At 43.5% G+C, this 14,591-nt stretch overlaps 1 protein-coding gene across 1 annotated transcript in view; it reads right to left on the reverse strand.

The window, feature by feature from the left end:
- Positions 1-14,591, reverse strand: part of LOC311224981 (calsyntenin-2-like) — a gene marked incomplete at both ends in the record, with an annotated part of 513,638 nt that overhangs the window by 386,556 nt on the left and 112,491 nt on the right. Inside the window, 3 exons of the mRNA XM_084310155.1 lie at positions 6,714-6,835; positions 8,105-8,362; positions 12,138-12,323. Of these exons, the coding sequence (XP_084166281.1) occupies positions 6,714-6,835; positions 8,105-8,362; positions 12,138-12,323 (566 nt within the window). The remainder of the gene's footprint in view (positions 1-6,713; positions 6,836-8,104; positions 8,363-12,137; positions 12,324-14,591) is intronic.

Consider the following 14,591-nt stretch of genomic DNA (forward strand, 5'->3'; position numbering starts at 1 on the left):
AATAATGATGAATTGAAAATGGGGGACCCTGATGTAAACAAGACTAAATTCTTTCTCTGGTCTGCATCCCCTTAACAATTGTGTGTATTGAGCCGTACTGTATTGTACCCATTCTGCAATCTGTTAATACAATTTCCAATCAATCAATCAATAATGGGAATGGAACACTGGTGCATTAATGTTTTATTAATGTACGCTGTCCCCATGGTTCAAATAAATAAAGTTAGTAAACCTATACCCGTGTTCTAATGGTTTCTCTCTTTTTGGGTTTGTTTATTCTGCAGGAGGATGCAAATACGGCTTCTGAAAGCACACAGACAGTGCCTGTAAACGTAGATGCACAGCTGCAGCGTGCACTATCCCCACCACTGAATGACAGAAATTATGTAAGTAACAATAATGTCTTAACAAAATACATATTTGACTGTGTAGTGGATGGTTGGATAGATGCTGGATAGACACAGAGCTCCCTGCCCCCTCCCCTCAGGTTTGGTGTGTGAACGATGTCATGGTCTGATTACCGGTACTCAGGCCGAGCACTCACACCAAACCTGTGAATGTGATGGGTTGCATTCCATTCCCAATAGCCTGTTTACAGAGTCCATCAGCAAGACATAGTCATTTGCAAACAAGATACAAACTCATTGTAATCATCCTGACAAAATAATGATGAATTGAAAATGGGGGACCCTGATGTAAACAAGACTAAATTCTTTCTCTGGTCTGCATCCCCTTAACAATTGTGTGTATTGAGCCGTACTGTATTGTACCCATTCTGCAATCTGTTAATACAATTTCCAATCAATCAATCAATAATGGGAATGGAACACTGGTGCATTAATGTTTTATTAATGTACGCTGTCCCCATGGTTCAAATAAATAAAGTTAGTAAACCTATACCCGTGTTCTAATGGTTTCTCTCTTTTTGGGTTTGTTTATTCTGCAGGAGGATGCAAATACGGCTTCTGAAAGCACACAGACAGTGCCTGTAAACGTAGATGCACAGCTGCAGCGTGCACTATCCCCACCACTGAATGACAGAAATTATGTAAGTAACAATAATGTCTTAACAAAATACATATTTGACTGTGTAGTGGATGGTTGGATAGATGCTGGATAGACACAGAGCTCCCTGCCCCCTCCCCTCAGGTTTGGTGTGTGAACGATGTCATGGTCTGATTACCGGTACTCAGGCCGAGCACTCACACCAAACCTGTGAATGTGATGGGTTGCATTCCATTCCCAATAGCCTGTTTACAGAGTCCATCAGCAAGACATAGTCATTTGCAAACAAGATACAAACTCATTGTAATCATCCTGACAAAATAATGATGAATTGAAAATGGGGGACCCTGATGTAAACAAGACTAAATTCTTTCTCTGGTCTGCATCCCCTTAACAATTGTGTGTATTGAGCCGTACTGTATTGTACCCATTCTGCAATCTGTTAATACAATTTCCAATCAATCAATCAATAATGGGAATGGAACACTGGTGCATTAATGTTTTATTAATGTACGCTGTCCCCATGGTTCAAATAAATAAAGTTAGTAAACCTATACCCGTGTTCTAATGGTTTCTCTCTTTTTGGGTTTGTTTATTCTGCAGGTGGATGCAAATAAGCCATATCAGCCCAATCCAATAGAAATACCAGGTCAAACACTGGCAAACAAAATGGGTCCATGAATTGGGGCGTCTGTTTGGACTTTCAGGCAAGTTCAAGAACATCTTCAGCAACATTGCCACATCTTCACATGGATCCTTCACCACACTGAAGCCGATGTGTCCTACACGGTGGACTGTGCGAGTCGCAGCAGTGCATGCAGTCCTCAATCAGTATGCGGCAGTGTTACTCAGCTTGGAAGAGATGGCTTCAACTGGCTCTGAATCAGCTACAAAGGCAAATGGTCTGCTTGACAGATTCCAGAAAGGAAACACAGTTCTGGGACTCCATCTTGCTTTGGAGGTTCTTGAGGCAATGGAATGCCTCAACAAATCCTTGCAAAGGCGAACCACCACAATCACAGGGATGCAGGCTGCAGTAGAGTGTGTCAAGACAGCTCTCCACAAGAAACGAACAGAGGAAAGATTCCAACAGGTATATGTCACAAATATAACAGTACTATATATGTATGTCCCTATCCTATGTCATAAATGTCATTAAGAATTGAAAATCCTGACTAATAATGATGAATTGAAAATGGGGGACCCTAATGTAAACAAGACTAAATTCTTTCTCTGGTCTGCATCCCCTTAACAATTGTGTGTATTGAGCTGTACTGTATTGTACCCATTCTGCAATCTGTTAAATAAAATGTTCATTCATTCACAGATATTTGACAACACCGCAAAGCTGGTCACCTCACTAAACATCGATCCGATGGAAATGCCTCGTATCCGCAACCCTCCAAAACGTCTAACTGGTGACGCTGCAGCACATGTCCCAGCAACTTCTGTGGACTTCTTCAGAGGGGAGTTCTTCAAAATACTGGACACAGCAGATCTGCAATTCCGAGAGCGGTTTAATCAAAGAAGCTTTGAAGTGCTTCAGAAGTTGGAGGGTGTGCTTATTAGGGGAGAAAGTGATGACATTGTGGACAAGTATCCAGAGATGAACAGGAGGATGCTGGATGTTCAGCTAGCCATGTTCAAAGCAACTAACACCTATGCATCAAGCACAGAAGCTGCAGACATCCTGAGAGGCATGTTGCCTGAAGTCAGAGGTCTTTTTGATCAGGTGGATGTCCTTGTGAGGCTGTTGCTGGTTGTTCCCTCATCCTCTGCTGAAGCTGAGAGGAGTTTCAGCGGACTCCGGAGGTTGAAGACCTGGCTTCGCAACTCCATGAAGCAGAAAAGGTTGAACAGTGTGGCAGTTTGTCATATACATCAAAAAAGAGTTGATGCCTTTGACATTAGAGAACTCTGTGAGGAATTCATCTCTGCCCATGATCGGAGACAACATGTCTTTGGAAGCATTGGATGAGTTTAAATGTGAAAATGTCAATTTAAATAATGGAGAAGTCACTTTAAAGGAATGAGGTATATAAAGTCACTTTAAGGAAAGAACAGATGTGGCTCTTGTATAATATAGTTTAGATACATTAAGTATAATAATGACAAAGTTAAAATTGTATAGTAGTCTACATAGAAACAGGTTTGTTATATAACTTATGTACCAGTGCATAAGAGTGATTTATGTTAATGTTTTGTACCTGTAATTAAATTTGATTAAAAGTGATTGGTGATAGATAAAGGTGATAGATACATTAAGAGCTAAAATTGTATATTGTATAGTAGTGTTTCTCAGGAACCTAGCATGTATTTTTTTTTTATCATGCATATCTTGTATTACTGTGTTCATAATTGCTAATTGAAGCACCATATAATAAATGTTCTTTCACCATAAACCTTTCAAATTTGTTTATTATTTGTCACAACAATACTTGTTTCTGTATGAGCTCAAAAAAAGTCAACCAACGAACTAGATTCTTGTACCGGATCTCCTCTCTGGTAAACAAGAATACCCTGAAGACTCTGGCAGGAGCACTCATTCAAGGGTACTATGACTATGCTTACCTCATGGTACCAAAGCACCTCAAAGGCGCTTAAAACGTTTATGTCACAAATGTAATGGTAAATGGTAAATGGCTGCTTTTTTATATAGCGCTTTTATCCAAAGCGCTTTACAATTTGTTACTCACATTTTTACCCATTCACTCACACATTCACACACCAACGGCGGAGGCAACCATGCAAGGTGCCAACCTGCTCATCGGGAGCAATTAGGGGTTAAGTGTCTTGCTCAAGGACACATCAACACGCTGCCCGGGAGGAGCGGGAATCGAACCGGGAACCTCCGGATTGCCAGACGACTGCTCTACCTCCCGAGCCACTGTCGCCCCAGTGTATCAGTACTAAATACCTATATGTCCCTATGCCATAAATGTCATGTATGTTGTGTATTTCATAAATGTCTATATGAATTGAAAATGGGGGATCCTGATGGAAACAAGACAAACGTCTTTCTCAGGTCTGCATCCCCTTAACAATTGTATGTATTGAGCCGTACTGTATTGTACCCATTCTGCAATCTGTTAAATAAAGTTTTCATTCATTCATTCACTCAGTGTGTCGTTTACATGGAGAAATGGCGCCACCGCTTGGAAAAATGCGGTATTGCACCCCTGGTATTAAAAAAAAAAAAAAACTAGGTAGACGCCCCCCCCCTAACCCCCCCCCCATCGCCGTCACTCGCCACGCCCCCAAATCTGTCCCCCCCACACATTGAGAGAGAGTTACGCCAGTGTTCAAAACTGTCATTGAGCGTGCGCGTAGCGCGCATGAGAAATTTCTTTGGCCGATTTTGGGGCGTTTTGGCCGGATTTTGTCACTATTTATTTTTTTTACTTTATTTCGGTTTTAGGGTTAGGGTTAGGGTTATGTTATTTAATTATTTTGGGGAGCCAGCCCCCCAAACCCCTAAAATACATAGACATCTATGCATTTTGGAACAGTTACTAATATATAGTCAAGAAAGCATTTAGTCATACTTAAAGTTTAAAGTGCTTTATTTGCATTTAACATTGTTTAAATAAATTGGCTGAACTATAGCCTCAACTTGAGCATAATACTGTATGCATATAAAGTGCTGTAAAAACAAAGCCTGGGAAAACTTTTACTGAAAGAGGACAATAATACAAATGAAACACTTGTGTGACCCAAATTAAAAGATTAATAAAAAATAAAGTGCAAAGAAATCCTCCTTCCCTCAACCCTCTTAGCCAAAAAGTCATGGGTCCATCAGAAAGTGTTTATGTCCTCTTTGGTGTAGACCAGGGTTAAACAGTCAACAGCCTTCCCTCTCTTCCTCACTGTGTTACTTCTTTTTCCAAGTGTACTTCTTGTTACTCCTTGCAGCACTGAGTAGCTCTTTGTCTTTCAAAACAGTGCTGTGAAACATGTTTATTTATTAGACTTTAAAAACTCAACATTAATGAACAATCAACCATATTAGTCAACTGAAATAGCCCTAGACTATGCCAACATCAGCAGCCAATATGTAGGCTCCTGGCTGCCAGGGCAGGTAAATAGAAATACTGACATCTAGTTAAAAACACAACCAGATAAATAAGATGTAATTAATAATATCCCATACCGAATCAATCTCAGGAGATGTTTCAGTCATGAAGAACTGTGACACCTGTGCTTGGGTCCTTTGCGTTCTTATATTTCGGGAATGTTGTTCTCCTGATGCTGTCTGATGTCAGTCAGTCCACCATGTGCCACAGAAAACGCACGCCTACATACTTTACAATTTGCTTTGTAAACATCTCCACTGACAGTATCAAGCCAGGGATTTGCCTCTTCCCACTCAGGTCTGTACTTCTGGAGGCGTTTTGTCTTTTTAGGACGCGGTGGAGTGCCTGCTGTAGACATTTTCAAAGCGTCTTCGCAAATAAATCACGCAGCGTGCATACAGAGGGTTGACACAGCGGCACAGAACTCTTCCTAGCAACGTGAAAGCGCTAATTCTCATTGGTCAGTGAGCTGCTGAGCGCAGGCCCACCATACCAGAGTTGCCATGTCTGTTTATATCCCGCAACTTTGACAAATTGTGCTTGTTTTTGTAGCTCGGCTGGCTCATTTCTCTCACTAAACTGGCAACCTTAAAATACGGGACATGGGGCGTCCCGTATCAGTTCAATACGGAACGCGTCTTTTAGTTTACAATTTACGGAACGATTCCGTGTTTGAAGGGACGGGTGGCAACCCTACTTGTGAACAATCAAACAACATTCTGATTAAACTGTCAAATATGACTCATAGGGAGGGTTCTTGTCCCAATTGAACTGCAGAATCTGCACTATGTACATATTTCACAATTCCTCAGTGTTGGGATGACCCGTCATTGTGTACTAATAACAATGCAAAACACACGACATGGCCATTTTTACAATAGGAACCCTTTCCTCCTGTGCCACAAGACAGTCAGTATTTGTGAGCATGCACCACTCTCTCTGAAAGGTATAAATCTGCTCTGACTTTATGAGGTCATAACATAACGTATACCCTAACCCCATACACCCAAATTAGGTTTACATTCTAGCGTTGCTAGAACCAGAATTACAGAGAGCTCACACAAACATTCCGCCACTAGGGGCAAAGTGGCTAACCGTGACTGACTGACTAACTGCCTGAGTTATTGACATTGCTGTTCTATGAGGTGCTTTGCAAAAAAAACATGGTTGTCATACAGGATGAATGAGCAAGAGTAGCCTAAAACGACAGCAGCTTGTGCCTTGGTAGAACCTGCCTTGGTAGAACCATCCTTGGCAAAACCAGCCTTGCAACCCAACAAAGCTGACCCAGGCTGTAGTGCCACGTCAATCAACACTGTAAGACCCATTTGTATAGACCACTGACATGGGTAACTTCTGGGTAACTGTGTTGATGCAGAAGACTGTGATTGTGTGGGGCAGATCCCCAGTGTGACTGTGTGTAACTGTAGAAGACTGTGGTTGTGTGGGGCAGATCCCCAGTGTGACTGTGTGTAACTGTAGAAGACTGTGGTTGTGTGGGGCAGCTGCCCATTGTGACTGTGTGTAACTCTATGAGTATAAATAAGATAGTTGCTGAGAAAAAAGTGTTTAATAGCTCAGATAAACAGCCAGTTCTTCTCAGCTATCCTGAATAAATAGGGGGGCACACAATACCTGCTCCAGCTTCCAGTGGAACTCAGCGGGTCTGAAGGTGTCCACCTGGGTGAAGTCTCTCCTCAGCAAGAACACCAGGCGGCAGTTGTGAACGTAGAGGGAGTAGTGGTGACGGTTCATCTCTGCAGGAGGGGGAGGGGGGTCAGGTGAAGAGGACCGTGAGTGCTGGGAGGACAAGGTAACTCTTTTAATAGCTAGCTTGGAGCTTGGGGTGTTCTGTAGCTTGAGGGAATGACTTGCTCTGGGCTTAGCTCAGAAATAGCCCCGTTCATTGTGTCTTAAAAACGTTCTCCCCTAATACTATGAGATATGATGTCTCTACTGTAGCAGGCCTACACCAGAGAATAAATTGACCCCATTTTCATCTGAAATTATAGTAAATGCTATTTCTTCCTATCACCTGGCATCATTTTTGACCAATATCTCATCAACTAGGAGATGTGGGTTTTTTTCTCACATTGTGCTGCTTTGTAGGACGTGTTTCGACTGTTGGATTGAATTGCAGCCAGGAGAGTGTCGGCCAACTCCAGCGCCCAGGAAAAACACAACCCAATCATTCAAGGTCCAACTAATGACATTCTGGTCGGTCACAGAATCAGGATAAAAACGTCAGATAAATGACTAATTGTAAATGTAAACTTGGACCACAGGACTCAGTAAGTAAGCTAATGGCAATGCATCGATTACACTTCTGGCAAGCATTTCATACCACTTCAAAAAATCGGTCCCTTGAAAAATGATGCAATGTTATGGACGAAGTGTGAGCCTAAGGGTTAGGGGGACGTCCAGTGATGATAACATAGTGTACACTAGTAGATACGTGGATATAGGGCTCACTGGAGTTGTTGTAGGGCTGCAAAGGGAGGTGGATATTAGATCATTCATTCAGTGATTGATTGAACCAAGCTGTTTTGGTCAGGACTTAACGTCACAAACTCTACAGCAAAATGGGGCAATACACTGATGTTAAGTCTTCAAATCCTTTGTCAAGGACCAATGGGAAGAAGGTTTTATATTACGGGAGACAGGACAAGGGATTATTTTAAAATGTTATGGAATTTTGAAGTACAGACATTTCTTGCCACTTTTAAGGAATAGAGAAGAATGAATGTGGGTATACAAATTAGAGGTAATGTGATTATTGTCAACTTCTCAGAATGCATTGGTACATAGCTGTATTGTCTGTCCAGAAACACAAGGTTACTAAACAAACAATTAGTGTTTCACTCCATGGCCACTTTAATAGTAGCACATGATCTAGATCTTGAGTGGCCCTACTGGTGATTGTAAACCAGTTAGTGCTGAGATGCTTTCAGGGAAAAGTAGACCTGTATTTCTCTATTGCCCCTCCTATCTGAGTCCACCCCCAGTGTCGACAGCGTCCTCCTCACCGGTCTTGTCGGAGTTACAGAGCAGGGTCTCCTTCTCTGCACGGAGGCCCGGACTGGGGCCATGCTTCATCCATGTCGCGATGGTGAACTGGTCCGTCAGGTTCTGAGGCACCACCCGGTCCGGGATCTTGGCCGCCTGCCGGCCATCGAAGCGGAAGATCAGGTCGCTGTCACGCCCGCTGTCTGTGACCAGGGATGCCGTCCAATTGGTGGAGGCACTGGGGGCGGGGAGGAGGTCTGTGCTGCCCGAGGAGGCTCCTGGGAGTAAGGGGAGGGGGGAGGTAGTCGCCACGGGAGTAGATAAGAGCACATGACGAACGACATGTCAATAACAATCAACAGAGATATACCACAGTATATCTGCACTCACCTTGGCTATGATTACTGAACAGCAAGGTATATGGTGAGTCTTAATATGTAATCAATGCGGCCAGATGGGCAGTGGATGTGGGTATTGATTCACAGCAAATTAAACTGACTGACTGGGGGGGAATCTGCACGAGTCATCGTTCACAAAGGCGTACAGCTTAGCTTACACTACATCTCGCACCATGGCAGCCCAGAGGGCATACAACACTGACAGAGTGCTACAATGACACGAAGGGAAGAGATGATGACAGGAACCCTTTGATGTCGCACAGGTGTAAAGAGTAGTTGGCAGGTGCAGCCAACTGCAGGCTGTTTACCCCTGGCAGAGAGGGGAGTCGTTACAGGGTCTGCTCACCTGACACCTGACAAAACAAACTAACCAGGTACAACTCCCATAGCAGACTGGTTCCTAGATTGTGTTCTCTCTCTCTCTCTCTCTCTCTCTCTCTCTCTCTCTCTCTCTCTCTCTCTCTCTCTCTCTCTCTCTCTCTCTCTCTCTCTCTCTCTCTCTCTCTCTCTCCCTCTCTCTCTCTCTCTCTCTCTCTCTCTCTCTCTCTCTCTCTCTCCCTCTCCCTCTATTCTCTCCCTTTATCTCTCCATCTTTAACCTCTACCACTCTGTCTTTCTATTCACTCTCCATCTTTATTCGCTATCTCTCTCTTTCTCTCTCCATCCATCTTAATTCTCTAGCACTTTCTCTCACTATTTCCCTCCATCTTTATCTCTCTCTCTCTCTTTGTTCCCTCCACCTTTATTCAATACCCCTCTCTCCATCTTTATTTTCTACACCTCTCTCTCTCTATCTTTATTTTCTACCTCTCTAATCTCTCTCTGTATTCTCTACCCCTCTCTCTCTCTCTCTCTCTCTCTTCTATCTCCATCTTTATTCTCTCTATTGTCTCCACCACCAGTCAGCAACTCCATCATTCTCAACACTCAATTATCCCAACATGTTGTCCCATAAAAGCTCCTTGTTCCGACATCGTCCTCTTTGACAAACATACCCCCCCCCCACGGTGTTACTTTGGCCCCGGTATGTATTCCTACACCCCCTTACCTATCTGTCTTCAACCCTACCATGCGACAGTGAATAATGCATTTCATACATTTAAAAACATATTTCTAAAACATCTAGAATGGCTCATGGGCTGGTGATAAATCAAAAGGGGAGGGGGAGGGGGGGCGAACGCTAAAAACCAGAATGCGTGTTTGTCAAACTCCACCGTATGTCACTCTTCCAGACAAACAACAAAAATGTGCATCTGTTCATTGCGGCTAATAGCGCAACATTAGCACATTGATAAGAGATCTTTTCTCTTTCTCTGTAAGACCAGCTCACATTCACACCAGTGTTGACATTCCAACTCCCAGTAATTAGATTCCCTGAGTAAATAAATGGACATCGATCCCCCCCCCCCTCTCTCTCTCTCTCACAAGCACCCGGGCCTTGTGCCAGGCATCTTCGTACATTATCTCAAATTGATTGTGCTTTAAAAAACCAATTACAATTTATTCTATTCACTATCAGATAATGATTATGGGGGAGCCTCTGAAAGGGACTCTTTAGTGGTAAACCATGCATGGACACAGCCACCGTGAGGGAGGGGAGCCAGGGAGAGAGGGAGGTGTGTGTGTGTGTGTGTGTGTGTGTGTGTGTGTGTGTGTGTGTGTTGTGTGTTGTGTGTTGTGTGTGTGAGTGTGAGTGTGTGTGTGTGTGTGTGTGTGTGTGTGTGTGTGTGTGTGTGTGTGTGTGTGTGTGTGTGTGTTGTGTGTGTGTATGTATATACTGTGTGTGTGTGTGTGTGTATGTGTGTGTGGAGTGGTGTGTGTGTGTGTGTGTGTGTGTGTGTAGTGTGTGTGTGTGTGTGTGTGTGTGTGTGTGTGTGTGTGTGTGTGTGTGTGTGTGGTGTGTATGTATGTATGTATGTATGTATGTATGTATGTATGTATGTATGTATGTATGTATGTATGTATGTATGTATGTATGTATGTATGTATGTATGTATGTATGTATGTATGTGTGTGTGTGTGTGTGTGTGTGTGTGTGTGCGTGCGTGCGTGCGTGCGTGCGTGCGTGCGTGCGTGCGTGCGTGCGTGCGCGCGTGTGTGTGTGTGTGTGTGTGTGTGTGTGTGTGTGTGTGTGGTATGTATGTGTGTGTGCTGTGTGTGTGTAGGGGGGTTATGCATTCATATGAGCTGAAATGCAGGCTGTGAAGGCCGTTAGTCAAAGATGATGACTGCAGACCTCCTGCTGGTTGGCGCAGGCGCAATCGGAGGTGGGGAGTGGGGGTGGGGGGTTTGCTTTGTTGGCGCTCTAGGCACCGATGCAGTGGTGCAGCGTCTCATCAGTCACTGAGGAAAACAGGCCGGCTCTCTCTGTCTGACACGTCATTAGTAGCAGAACTCTGAGTCCTCATTCTGGGGCCTTCATTTAGCACAGAGGCTTAGTGGTGCCACAAGCCCAGATAAGAGAGAGCGACACAGGCCTCAGGTGTTCACGTGCTGGTTTACACCGGGGGTGGGGGGATAGAGGAAGGCCCAAAGGCCCTGTCTGACCCTACTGTCTACTGTCTGACTCTACTGTCTACTGTCTGACCCTACTGTCTACTGTCTGACCTTACTGTCTACTGTCTGACCCTACTGTCTACTGTCTGACCCTACTGTCTACTGTCTGACCTTACTGTCTACTGTCTGACTCTACTGTCTACTGTCTGACCCTACTGTCTACTGTCTGACCCTACTGTCTACTGTCTGACCCTACTGTCTACTGTCTGACTCTACTGTCTACTGTCTGACCCTACTGTCTACTGTCTGACTCTACTGTCTACTGTCTGACCCTACTGTCTACTGTCTGACCCTACTGTCTACTGTCTGACTCTACTGTCTACTGTCTGACCTTACTGTCTACTGTCTGACTCTACTGTCTACTGTCTGACCTTACTGTCTACTGTCTGACTCTACTTTCTGACCACCTTACTGTCTACTGTCTGACTCTACTTTCTGACCCTACTGTCTACTGTCTGACCTTACTGTCTACTGTCTGACTCTACTTTCTGACCCTACTGTCTACTGTCTGCCCTTACTGTCTACTGTCTGACTCTACTATCTACTGTCTGACTCTACTGTCTACTGCCTGACCCTACTGTCTACTGTCTGACTCTACTGTCTAGTGTCTGACCCTACTGTCTACTGTCTGACCCTACTGTCTACTGTCTGACTCTACTGGCTACTCCACTTTATATATCATCCACCAGCATCATAGCCAAAAGGTTCAACTCTTGTTTAATTTGCAGCTACATGCCAGAAATGCATGCTCAATTCAAGCTGGTCATCTGAGGACACACAGGTTTTAAGCATCTGATCTGTATCAGGCATTGTTTATTCCACTGATGTTTCTCAGACAGAAACATGGCCTTACCTGCATACTGTTCTCTTTGTCTTGGATAGTGTCTTTAGGGCTTGTGAATGGTTACGATAGCCTTACAATTGTTTGAAAAGATTGTTGTATACTTTGAGAGGTACTTTGATCTGCAGTAAAACCAAACCTGACCACCCAATCCTCTCTTAAACCCAACTTGACCACCTATCCCTCTATAAAACTCCGACCTGACCATCTAACCCCCTCTAAAAGCCAAGAGGGAACCTTTTCCAAACATGGACCCACCACAGAGTTTCTGCAGGGACTTCTCTGAGTACGTCTCACGGTCGCAGCCCTTTCCAATATGGCTGGTCTGCAGCTCCACTGTGGTCCTCACCGAGGACAGCGGCCCACCACACGTCTCCAGGTGCATCTTGGGAAATAGCTGCTTGCTGCCTGTTCCTGGCTCATAGTCCACTCGCTTGTTCCAGCCTATAAGAGAGAAAGAGAGATATCAATCATGTTGGGTGGTTGAGAGAACGAATGAGGACTGATCGAGGGAAGTCCCGGCTATACAAGGTTTCATCTTGACATTTGAGTGAAATGTTGGAGAATAGGTTGAGTTATATGGGAGCACATATCATTAGAGCAGACAAACATTACAATATGATTATTTATTATTATGGAGTTATTATCCATAGGGTTGGTTCCTGGCAGGGTTTCTGTTATCCGGTAATTGATGTTTTGTAATTGAAAATCTGTTGAAGTCCGACATATTTAAATCTATCCAGACATAACGTCCTCTTATTTTTATTTTGTAACATACGTCCAGTGTGGGATGATTCAATGGATAGAACGCTAACGGTACCATGAAAGGTTTGTTGTGTTGGGATACAGCTACCTTAGCGTTATCTATAACAGATATACCATGCTAGCTAAGAAAAACATTGTTTTTTACTTGTATTTTAGTGTGTTTATCTCTGTTTAAATGTCGCAATTAGGGCAGGGGTAAATATGTTTGAGGTGTGTTTTCCTGTGCACTTTATCTCCTTTATTTCTCTCTCTCTCTCTCTCTCTCTCTCTCTCTCTCTCTTACTCTCCTTTGCAACTTTGCATAAATTATTTTGCATACATTCACATAAAAATACAATTATTCACAATGCTAATTCATTTAGAGATGAAAGGAACCTGCCAGGGTAATAGCTGTATTTTCCAAACACAATACATAGGAAGCAGCATGAGTACAGACGATACTGTAGTGACATCACATAGCAGTGTCTGCTCCATTGAAAGCTCAGGCTGAGCAGTAGTAACCTGTTTTCCAAACTGCTCAGCCTCCTTGAAAGATCCACCATCACCACTAGCCTAGGTACATATAACCTGTAACCACACATACACACACACTGATATAACTGATACAAATATACTCATTCACATAACAGACAGTGAACATGAAGTTTGTGCTTGTTCGTGCTCGTAGTACAAACCACTACATTGTAACCTATATCTCAAACAGAGATGCTTGTGAACCAATTTCGTTCTCCAAGTTTGTGGAAGAAGAATACATTTTACTCATAATATAAAATGATATTAACTACAATGGCCTGCCGGCAGACTTGGCTTTGACTCGGCCGACAGAGCTGGCGCCGGACGCAGAGGGGAGGAGGTGATGCCAGGCAGGGATCGAGGGACAGACTGGGGCGTGCATGGGGGGAAGCAGATGAGGGGTAATCGGTTTTGGAAGTAGTTTGGATAAATTACTTTGAGGAGGTGGAGGGGAGTCAGGGTGGATCAGAGTGCAGAGGAGGCCAGGTAGGTAGAAAGCTTATGAAAAACAGACTCATTGGATCTCCTGACTTGTTGTACCTGTGCCGTCATTAATGTTTAGTTATAGGGGTGACAGTGGCTCAGAAGGTAGAGTTGTTGTCTCGTAATCAGATGGTTCCTGGTTCGATTTCTCCCGGCAGCGTGTCGAAATATCCTTGAGCAAGACCTTGCATGGAGAATTTCTACAGAGCTAATTATTGGTTCTGTACACACTCCAAGGCATGATTAATGAACAAGAAAAATTACACATTGTCTCTTTAATTGGCTAATATCAATCATTGCATCCCGAGCCTTTCAGCCATGGAGTGTGTGAATGGATTTAATTAATTTGTTCATGGTAAAAACACTGTAGGAGTTTGGTCCGTAGTGGTCAGGGCGTTGTGGTGACTTGACTGGGGTCAATGGGTATTTTATTTGAATTAATTTCCATCATTGTCCATTGATAAACATTCTGTATAAAGTTACACCTTTTTTGAAGAGAAGAGGGTGCTACTATACAGGCTTGCTGCTCAGAGCCTCGTGGAATCAGCTCCCTGACTGCTGTTTACAACATGGAAATGCCATAGTGAACCTATTGTCATTGATGCATTAATTAAAAACATTTCTGACCTTTACAACCATTTTAAGGAAGTTTTAGTTTACTCTGGATTTTGGAATAGATTTACTGTAAAAACGGAGGGCTAACATAACAGATTATAAAATAGATCAAACCACACACATAAAACAGCAGTACTAAAACATATGGAAGCCTTAGTCTCATCACAGGCTCAGCGGCCCTTCAACATAATGTACAGCTGGCTTAGGAGGACTGACACACGTTTGCTAATGCTAATACATTACTTGTAAATGAAGTACATGCACTGATCTTTCATTGAAACAATATCCATAAAACTCACATTATCCGGCTCTAGTCCACACGCTGTTGCTCGTGGC

This window comes from Notolepis coatsorum, assembly GCF_963971535.1.
Source record: "Notolepis coatsorum genome assembly, chromosome: 1".
Classification (NCBI taxonomy): domain Eukaryota; kingdom Metazoa; phylum Chordata; class Actinopteri; order Aulopiformes; family Paralepididae; genus Notolepis; species Notolepis coatsorum.